This window comes from Schistocerca piceifrons, chromosome 1 (assembly GCF_021461385.2).
Source record: "Schistocerca piceifrons isolate TAMUIC-IGC-003096 chromosome 1, iqSchPice1.1, whole genome shotgun sequence".
NCBI lineage: Eukaryota > Metazoa > Arthropoda > Insecta > Orthoptera > Acrididae > Schistocerca > Schistocerca piceifrons.
In genome coordinates, this window is record NC_060138.1 from 700,068,628 (window position 1) to 700,079,906 (window position 11,279).

At 40.4% G+C, this 11,279-nt stretch overlaps 1 protein-coding gene across 4 annotated transcripts in view; it reads left to right on the top strand.

Annotated features, from left to right (window-relative positions):
- Nucleotides 1–10,706, top strand: part of LOC124793395 (coiled-coil-helix-coiled-coil-helix domain-containing protein 1) — a 69,497-nt gene extending 58,791 nt beyond the window's left edge. For all 4 annotated transcript variants that reach the window (XM_047258017.1, XM_047258016.1, XM_047258018.1 and 1 more), the window contains exon 4: nucleotides 10,468–10,706. In XM_047258017.1, the coding sequence (XP_047113973.1) occupies nucleotides 10,468–10,584 (117 nt within the window). In that variant the 3' untranslated portion in view covers nucleotides 10,585–10,706. The remainder of the gene's footprint in view (nucleotides 1–10,467) is intronic.
- Nucleotides 10,707–11,279: the final 573 nt, after the last annotated feature.

The window sequence follows — 11,279 nt, forward strand, 5'->3', positions numbered from 1 at the left end:
GATGAATTTTTTTGTAGGAAAGGGGAATGTTACTCAGCATAAATGTATTATAATGTGCAAATGTAAAATTTTCTCAAAGTCCTCTCCAGCCAGCATCAAGCCAGGCCAATGCCCTATATCACAATCGGAACAACAAACAAGCAGAAAGCTGACATTGCAAATAGCAGACTATATCCATATTTCTTCTCCTTGTGCAAATGAGAGGTCTTGAATCATAAATTCAGCAACTTGACCTCAGCAAGGAAGAGACATAACATTGTTTTAACAGCACAGCTTAATTTTGCAAGAGAGAATAAAAGTTTCGCAAGAACACGTATATACCTACTGATATGATTGAATGGTAACAAGCTGAAGCCGTGAAACCCATTCTTGTGAAATAGAGGGATGGTGAAGACTACTGATCAGCCTGGAGAAGTAGAACCCATTCAATCATCAACGGTTAGGCTAAATGTCATTGCCTCAGCTGAGAAGGAATAAATATTCAGGCTTCTGAGCCTTCCCATGAACTACATTGCAGTACACCAGCTGGAAGGCAAACCTGTGATATGCTGAAACTTCCTGGCAGATTAAAACTGTGTGCCCGACCGAGACTCGAACTCGGGACCTTTGCCTTTCGCGGGCAAGCGCTCTACCATCTGAGCTACCGAAGCGCGACTCACGCCCGGTACTCACAGCTTTACTTCTGCCAGTACCTCGTCTCCGACCTTCCAAACTTTACAGAAGCTCTCCTGCGAGAGCTTCTGTAAAGTTTGGAAGGTCGGAGACGAGGTACTGGCAGAAGTAAAGCTGTGAGTACCGGGCGTGAGTTGCGCTTCGGTAGCTCAGATGGTAGAGCGCTTGCCCGCGAAAGGCAAAGGTCCCGAGTTCGAGTCTCGGTCGGGCACACAGTTTTAATCTGCCAGGAAGTTTCATATCAGCGCACACTCCGCTGCAGAGTGAAAATCTCATTCTGGAAACATCCCCCAGGCTGTGGCTAAGCCATGTCTCCGCAATATCCTTTCTTTCAGGAGTGCTAGTTCTGCAAGGTTCGCAGGAGAGCTTCTGTAAAGTTTGGAAGGTCGGAGACGAGGTACTGGCAGAAGTAAAGCTGTGAGTACCGGGCGTGAGTCGTGCTTCGGTAGCTCAGATGGTAGAGCGCTTGCCCGCGAAAGGCAAAGGTCCCGAGTTCGAGTCTCGGTCGGGCACACAGTTTTAATCTGCCAGGAAGTTTCATATCAGCGCACACTCCGCTGCAGAGTGAAAATCTCATTCTGTGATATGCTGTTACTATTTGCCAAGATAACTTCTGCCTTTGAAAGTGCTACCTGTGTGGTCTGCTGTACACTGTCACTATGTGCTGCCAACTTTGCAACCACTGATGAAAAGACTTGGATACTTACACCTCTGGCTTGCTGAGCGGAATGAATGATGTTCAACACAGTGTCCACCTGTTGCAGTATTTGGGAAGCACGCTAGCCAGTGCTGTCGCTGACTAGTACCTGAAAGCTGTCAGTGACATCCCTGTTCTCGTTTGGAGGGAGGGCTATGCTGTTGTCCATTGTCCATCTCCAAACTGTGCAGAGCTGCTGAGAGAGTAGCCAAGCACACACATTCAATGTTCACGAGAGTGCTCTGGTAATAGGTAGTCACTGTCCAGGGCAGTAATGCCTCCTGCACAGGCTACGCCAGCCACCAGCGAGATCTGCCACCCATGCAACAATGTGTTTATGTGAATGAATCGGGCCGACACCCTCCATAGATTGCTGAGACAGCATCAGCACAGTCTGGGACTGTGTGCTGTGCTGCTACTCTCCTTAGTGTCGCCAAAGAAAAGAATATACAATTGTAAACCTTAATGTAATAAATTTTGTTTCACTAATGGTGTATCATAAGCATCCAGCATGCCAACCAGCTTGTTTAACCACACTCCATGCTCCATCATCCCAACAATACTAGAGGTCTCAATCCAGCCCCTATAAGGTGCAGAATGACTGTTGAGGCGTGTCTAGGAGTGGCACTTAAATAGGGGAGAGGCAGGTTACAAGTAGGTCTTGCAGGGGGCAGACCATTAAGCAGACAAGAGGCAAATATGAGACAGAAGCTGATAAAATACTTTAAAAGTTAAATAAAATATGTAACAAATTGGAATTAAATGACTGACATGGATGCATAATAAAAAGTACTATTACGAAAAGAGAAAGCACAGCAGATGATGCTCAGAGATACTTTGATGAACGAAAAGTCAATTTGTGAACCAAATTACGAGGCTCCCTTGTAGTCTGTTTACCATTAACAAATTTTCCATGATGGGATGGTAACCCATCGCCAACCCCCAGCCTAGAGGACCGGGGTATTTGATTTTGGTGTAACCTTCCCTTAGGTGAATTGCTTTCTCTTCAGCTGTCGAGGATCATCTCCCCTTTTCTTAAAAATATGAAAGGATGAAGGACAGGGAGTGGAAAGATAGGTCATTGTGAGACACGCTTCGTCTGGTTCATCGACTAAGGCCTGTCTGGTGTAGGAGGCCTTGCCAGTAGCTACATTACCTCCGGCATAGCTCTTAGTGTCATCTGAATACGCAAACCTCTCTGCCCATACAGACAGTGCTTCTTTAAGGTGATCTATCCAGGACAGGTTTGTATAATAATTACCGAGTAAAAAACTGCTACATGATTGCTGAGCCAATTAGACCAGTTATCATTCCACAAGGAGCTACATTTGCCTCATTTGACATTAGCAATCTCTACACAAACATTCCTGTAGACAAAACTATTGAGATAATCAAAAATCATCTCCTAGCCCACAAAACATTATCTCAAGGTGCAGTAATAAAACTTATGGAATTACTAATGTTAGTACTCAACAATATGTCAGTTACTTTTTTGAAATTATTCATTACTAACATCAATCAAAGTCATTTGTTTGATAGTTGTCAGAAGCCTACAACAATTTATGTCATTATTTCTCAGAACTCTTGCCACACAGAGCAGCAAAAGAAAGCATTTTTCCAAGCAATGATAAGCATATTACTTTGATTCCACTTAATAATACAGAAAATAGCTAAGAACTGAATATGCTGTGCCAGATTGCCTGCGAAAATGGATATCATTTCTCCATAGTTAATAAGATATATAATTCTAAACTTGAGGTTCTTCAAAACAGGCAACATAGCTGGTGAAAATGTGACCAAGAAGATAAAATTCTTCTTGTTTCCCTTTTATGGGAATGTTTCTCATAAGCTTAGTGCATTGTTTCACAGATTTGATGTTAGAATTGCCTTCAAAACCAACAACACACTATGTCAGTTACTTCTACACAATATCAGTACTGAAAACAACAAATCTGCAACTGCAACCATTTATACAATCTGCTGCGCTGTTTGCAACACCTTTTATATTGGCCAAACAGGCAGAAATTTCAAAAATAGACTCAAAGAGCATATAGAAGAAGACAGAAAGGATGCGTGAGACAAAACTACGTTTACTTTTCACTTAATTTCAAAACAACAGTGTCACTAATGCTGTACTGCCAATAACCTCACAACATTGCAAAAAAATGGATAAAGGTACCCAATAGACATTTTTGAGGAAGTTGAAATCTACAATCATGTGCACAGCAAGAAGAGCAATATTCTTAATGCAAATAAAAGGTTGAGAAATATCGTTTTCTTGGATGGCTTTCAGAACGCATTTGTGTATCATAATGTAATTAATTTTAATGCTGTTATGTCTCTTTACACAGTGCAGCACGTCCATTTATTGTAAACAGTAGGCTGTGCTTAGTTCCTTGCGGCTACAGGTCATTTGAACATTGTGTTTGCATGCAGAGATGTTCTTTGCTACTTCCATTTATTTTGTAATCATTGGTTCCCAGACGGACTTTTCGTTCACCTTATGGTCTCTGGGCACCATCTGCTGTGCTTTCTCCTTCACAATAATACTTTTATACAACTTTATTGTGCATCCATGTCAGTCATTTAATTCCAATGTGTTATGTATTTTATTTAACTTTTAAAACATTTTGTTAGCTTTTACCTCGTAACTTGCATCTGCTTCTTACTTACCTGCTTCCAGTGGGCCCTACTTGTAACTTGCCTCTCCTCTATTTGAGTGTTACTCCTGGCACACCTTGGCAATTGTCCTATACCCACTTAGGACACCTGACATATAAGTCAGGAGACTTATGTTAGATGGTGTTTTTATGACGTTTGTTGATAAATTGTCTTTCAGCAGTATTTAATTTACGTAACATATATTTTAACAGTAGACTAGTTCACAATGCTTTATGTTAGTTTATTGCTTGTTTGAATTAGATGAAAGAATTGTTTTGAACATTTATGTCTTTAAATTATTGTTGATGTTGCTTATTGCTATCATTTGACTAATTATGTTTTACTCCGTTGTTTGATACTATGTAGATACCACTTGGGAGCCAAAACCAGTCATAGTTTTAAATAAAAGTGAAGGTGGAACTGGTGTGGATATTCTCTAAAAGTACCTTAATTGTAAATAAAAATGGCTGTTTATTAGAAGCCTGAATATTTATTCCTTCTCAGCTGAGGCAATGACATTAAGCCTAACCGTTGATGATTGAATGGGGTCTACTTCTCCAGGCTGATCAGTAGTCTTCACCATTTTCACCCAATTTTCTCCACTAGTTTACTAAATTGATATCGAACATTCAGTAACTCAGGTGTACGGGGAGTTGTTACCTTTACTTTGTCCATTATTTATATAGCACCATCATCTAATTTCAGTTGCTGAGTTAGAAACTCCAACAACAGTAAAATCCCCTTTTTAAACTGTTCAGTGGACTGAACCAAAAAGGTGTGAAATGCAGAAAAGTGTAAAATACAGGAAAGCATAGAAAACACAACACTCAAAACTTAATAAATTGCTCTTACTGCCTTTTTCTTTACAGTGTTCAAAATCTGAAATTAAACCAATTTAAACCTTGCCTATTTAAAAAACCTGAAATAATTAATTGTGTCTGTTTCTTTCTAACAGCAATTAGCTCTACTTGTCACTCCATAGTATACAAAGCATCAGTCAGAAAGGCCTTGGCTGAATGCTGACACACATGAATGCGCATGAGGGTTTCCCTTTTTGTTTTGATCATGCCCAGTGGTGTAAATAAAACACAGAAGCAAAAGTCTTTCGTGAAACTGTATCAAAAAGATGTTTTTGTTCTAATGTGAGATTTATTATTTATTGATAATCATTATAAAATTATGGTACATAAAACTTGTAACACAATATTGGTTAAAACACTGAAGTTGATAGTCTTCATAAACAGAGAACAACAGACACGAAATCTGCAACTTGTTGCCAACAAGGAGCTCACTCAGTTCAGGGACATCAGATTGTGTGAAAAAGATGGTGGAAATTGCAATGTTACGGAGCATCTTGAGGAGAAATGTTTATGTCTGACATCAGGTCATACCAACCTAAAACTGCACGCCTCATATGGATTAGTGTATTTCATGCTGAAGTAACGACAATTCATGAAAGCCGATTATAGAGATGGCTATCTTCAAAAGCAGTGTTTATGTGTGTAAATGGCTGTGAAATTATATTAAAGCTGTTATACAATTCTGTGAGCAGAAGGAAGGTTGCTACTAGGGTCATTATTGTCAGAATGTGATTATCATTAAGGCAGTGACTCAGCATACTTCCCACACTTCCAAATACTACAAACCATAATGCAGGTGGCCATGACCCAACATGCCAACAATTAAAATTTTGCTTACTGTGCTAATGCTATGTTACATGATCATTAACTTTGTGTAAAATCTGTGTTCTCTGCTTTGTTCCAAGGCTGACTTCGAGCAGGGATATAATGCACTTTTTGCAGAAATCTGTATGAAAATCAATGTTAAAGGTCGTGATAACATCAAAGAAAATGTAAAATGTGGGAAATGTTGTAATACAGACTTGTTAATGACAGGAAAGCATTGTACTGAGAGAATAAGACTTGTGTTGCGACCGGCAAAAATGAATGCAAAAAGCAGGCAATTGTAAAATGCAGGAATGTAAAAAATGGGCTTTTACTGTATGTAGTCTCCAATAGACAGTAGCATTGGTGAAATTATGTAATAAGCAGCAGCAATTGGAACAGCAGGCCAATGATTTACCTTTCCCTTAGTACTGCAAAGATAACAGTACACAATTGTCTCCCCCTTGCCTAATTTTGGTCCAGATGACAGGCGAACTGTCTTACTTGTTACAGTGAAAAGGATGAGCTCTGCACTGGGTGAGGTCATGTTGGAATAAGAGGGAGGGAGGGATCACATGAAGACCATGATGTTTCAGTCACAAATAAATTTATTTGAAGTAACTGATGTTAGTGTTTAATGTAGGTGGCTGTGATGAGAGCATGTAGACTATGTCAGTTTGTGTTGTTGTTGGTGATGATGAATATAAGAGAAAGGAGTGACTGAAACCTGGTACCAACTGTTAGCCTGGTCTTCTTGAATAACACCAAGAGGGCTGCCAAGTCAAATGCCCCTATCCAAAGGACAGATCACATTCAACAGTATTATTTGGTCTCTCACCATAAGACACTGAAGAGAGGTTTGGAATTTAATTGAGGGCAATTAAGCAAAGGATCAGGAACTTTACACCACTACCTCTGCCCTCTTTGTCAGCCAGATGCTTGGGATATAAATTTTAGTATCCAAGAACATGTCAGAGATAGCTGGGCTACATATTCCACCCACAGCTTGCTCCCTCATGAAGCATTGCTACCACTGCCAGCACCTCATTTGGAGGCAGCTGCTGATGAGAGTATGCTGGTAAATACTGTAGCTCAGCTCTTGCTAACTAATCTCTTGCTAGTCTTTCAATCCTTTAGATATGTGCCACTGAACATAGAGTTTTGAACTTGTCTGTATTACATTTGTGATTTGGATTGCTCTGTGGGCTGTTGTATATGCTTAAGATGACTTTGCCATGCTCTGGACTTGTTTTTAGTTAGCCATTGTCTTTGTGAAACCCACTGTCATTGACCTCAGGAACTGCCTGTTAGTCCTCTTGGTCTCTGCGTTACCACCATTGCAGTGTACAGTTTTACTGTCATCTAGTAACAAACTGTAAAAAGCTGTGTTCTACCTACACAGTGTAGGGTAGCAAAATGGCAATTAGTACTTTCTCACCATGCAGCTATCCCAGTGAAGCATGGATCCTGAGTTTCTAAAATTGTGGCTGCAGCAACAGCTAGAAAAACAGTGGGAACTTCAGCAACAGCAGTGGAAATTCCATCAACAACAGCAGAAATTGCTGACACAACTGCTGCAAAACTAACAAAAGTCTGCAGCTTCAGTTTTCTCGCTTGCCCAATCAGCCATTTGCTTGCTTTGATGAGGCAAGCAAGAGTTAGGAGTTCTATTTATGTTGTTTTGTTTGTCACTGCAAGGCAACTCAAGTAACTGACCCTGAATATCAGTGTACAGTTTTACTGTCATCTAGTAACAAACTGTAAAAAGCTGTGCAAAAACTATGCTCACTCTCAAAACAGTAGTTTGAGCTTTTCTGATGTTTGTAGTTTGCTGACTGGCTGTTATGGTCACTAAACCCACATAGTTGTAAATAGGCTGAAATTTAGCCAGTGCGTTAAGCAGCATCAGCAGACATACAGCTATGGGCTGCTTACTTGCAAGGCTTAGCACCCGAGTGTGATTTTTTCCTGTAAACAGTGTGGCACGTCGTATGCCAACTCATTAATCTGACATTCTCCTGATAGAGGAGGTAGTGTAAAAGCTTTATAGTCATATGATCCAGCCCTGAGCAATGTGTTCTGAATTGACAAAGCTCACAAAGTAACTACATCAGCAAAAACTTTGTTTCACTATTCCTCTGGCGTCTGCGTTGTTTGTGGTATTAGTCACTGTCGTGTTCTGTGATGAACTGATGACTTCCAGTCAATGCCACCATCTGATTTATGGAGCATCCATTTGCCCAGTAGTTTGCAGTACATAGTAGTGCAGTAGTTAGCGATCCTCACAACTCTGCAGAATGAAGGCAATGTATTGGCCTCGTGTCAACATATCGGAGAACACACTGTCCGGAATTGCCAGGTCTGGCACAGTGTTTCAGCCCTTGGTCATGCCCTGACCACTTGTGGCAAAGAGTGAATGTTGATTTCGTTGGACAATTCCAGGGGGCAATGTTGTTTCTGGTTGTTGATGCCTCCTCTAACTTTCCATATGTGACATAGATAACTATCACTGCCACAGCAGCTACTGTCTGCACCCTGCACATCATATTTAACAAGGAACAATAACCACTCTTAAAGCTGCTTCACTGTCTTATCAGGAAATTTAGAATGGGGGGCTAAATAGTGAAATGAGAGGCTTGTGCTTGGTGATCGCATGAAACTTAGTATGATAAAGCTTGAATGAAACTTCTTGTGCTGGATATAATGACCACCTTCCATCCTGACAACAGCCCTCAATAAACAGCATCTGTGTATTAGGATTTTGTAAATACAGTGGAACTTAACATTTGACCACCACCTCATTCCATACTGCATCCAATTTCCAAGTCGAGAAGATGGTCAGGAGTTTGAAAACGCAGATGCACAAGATAATGATGACTGTGGGGAAGTTCCCATCAGTTACCTCACCTCCTAACATGGACGTAGCCTGGACGATTCTTTACTTGGGTGCAAACTGTGCACCCACTTCGATCTGCTGCACATGACGCAGTGGGCCCAATACACAGCTGTACTACAATGTGGTCTTTTGTGTCTGGGCTCATACTTCTGGCTGGAACCCCAGGTGGACCCAAGGCCTCATCCTCGGAGTACAGGGTGGCAACTGTTTGAGGTTGTAGCTTACCAAGAGCTGTTTGTCCAGCATTGGAATCAGCTCCATCCACAACATGATACAACCTCTGCCTTTGTCTTATGTGTCGACATGGGGTCGACAATGACCATTGATAGGAATTGATAGGGGTGGAACCATTTCCTCCTCCTAATCCTTGTCTTACATGTCGACATGGGGTCGACAATGACCATTGATAGGGGTGGAACCATTTTCTCCTCCTAATCCGCTTCTGGCTCCCACAGCCATCAACGGTGGTCCCTCACCGCACCATTGACAGAAGTTGAGCGTTTCCAGACTGAGTACCCCATGGAGGCTGAATCGTTGGCAACATCTTTGCCATGGCTGGCACTCAGTACCCAATAGGCAAGTCCAAGCTGTGCCCTAGAACCCATCTATCGACCATATCTCCCACATATTGCATTGCCTTCTGGCCCATCCGATCTCATTGAGTAACTACCACAGGAAACTTTGGCGGGGATCCCAGCACCTCTCTCCCCCAATTCTGGTGAAGGTCAGTGCAGGTTTAGCCATTTAAGCCCTAAATGTCAATTAAAGGGGGAGGGATTTAGTATCCAACAGTGTTTCAGATTCACTGCACAGCCCAAGTATCAATGGGGAGAACATGTCAGCAATACTCAGGCTAAGTATTCCATCTGCAGCTTGCTCCCATGCAAAGCATTCCCACTGCAGCCAGCATGTCATATGAAGCCAACCACTGATGAGATTATGCTGGTAAATACTGCATTCTGACCCTTGCTAGCCAGTCTCTTTCTAGTCTTTGAAGCCTTCAGTTGTGTACCATTGAATAGTAGAGTTTTGACCTTGCCTGTGTTATGTTTGTTATTTGGATTGCTCCCTGGACTTTTGTATATGCTTAAGACAATTTTGTTACACTCTGGACATGTTTTCAGTTAGCCATTCACTGTTTTTTCCACTGGTCTCTGTGTTACAAACAATGCAAGCAATCATAAATTGTGTTCAGCCTACACAGCAAAGGATAGAAAAAAAATTATTTCTACCAATGAATTTGGACCAGATGCCTCTGTGTAATAATGAACCATACAAGCATGAGTTGATGGCCTTAGATTTGAAAGTGGGAATCAAGAACTAGAAACACACTTAAAGAAAATATGTGTACTAAACAGATATACTCCTCAAATGAGAATACAACAAATCAGATTATCGAGGTTTCACTAGTGCATTCACTAGTATAATGAATTGAACAATGTGACACAGTGATTAAGATACTGGACTCACATCCAAAAGGAATAAGATTTCAGATCATCACCCAACCATTCAGATTTTCTAGATTTCTCTACATCATTTTGCACCAATACCAGGGTGGTTCCTATGAAAAGATATCTCATTACTACTATACCATTTTCCAATCCAAGCTTGTGCTCCATCCCTTATGATCTCATTGTCAGTGGGATGTTTCTGCCTTCCTCCTTAGTGTCCTGAATGTAATTATTTATTTTCTTCACAGTGACATTTTTACTGTTTAAGGTATCTCTGTACTGGTCTTGAATTAACATCGTGCTGTACTTGAAGTGTTTGTTGTTATCCTATCTTTTATAAGCTATTCACACACCAGATGAAAGGAAAAAAGTAACATATTTTGCTATTTGTGAAGGGGTGATTATATCATGTTCTTATGCTTACAGGAAAAGAAGAAATTGAAGGATACACAGGAAAAGCTGGGTATTTTAACACCTGGTGAAAGAAATTTAAGTCACAAGCAAATAAATCAGTTGCTGAGAAGATTTCCTCCTTTATCATAAAATTTATTTACGTAGAGTAAAATAGATATTTGGTAAAATTGTAATGTAAGATTTGATTGCATTGTTTGTATATATATAATTGCTTCCAAAGGAAGTGAATAAAAGTGTTAAAAATTTCTAAATCCCGTAGAAGAAATTATTTCAAGATCTCTTTTTCCAAAGCAGCAGTTGGGCAGTTAACAATGTAAAATATAGACTGCAACCTGGCTTCGGAAAAACCTGAGAGTATGTAAGTTTACGTAAAACTGGAAAAACATATTCAGAAAATTGGTCAAAATGCCGTAGCTAGTGGGGGAAGCAGAATACAGCCAATAGTGAGCCATAAACATTAGGACATTTATCTTCAGCTAGATATAAAGAGAAGTCAAATATTTATTTTGGAACCCTAAGAAGCTAATTAACAGCAGAGGAGATAGTTGTTGACAGCCATGGAGCTGATGAGAATAACAGAAAACTATGTATAAAAGAAAAGAGAGGATGCTAATAGTATTAGTTAAAGGGCGAACTCAGGAAGAAGAAGGAAGAAGAATTATATGGAAGAAGAATAAAAGGGGGAAGTAATAAAATAGGTTTGCATGAAACAAGGTATGTGAATGATAGGAACAAAGTACAGTTGTGAATTGTGTTCTTAACTGGAGATATAGGGCATAGAGGAAATAAAGTAGTTTTGGTGAATAAGTGAGGTGATCAAGTTG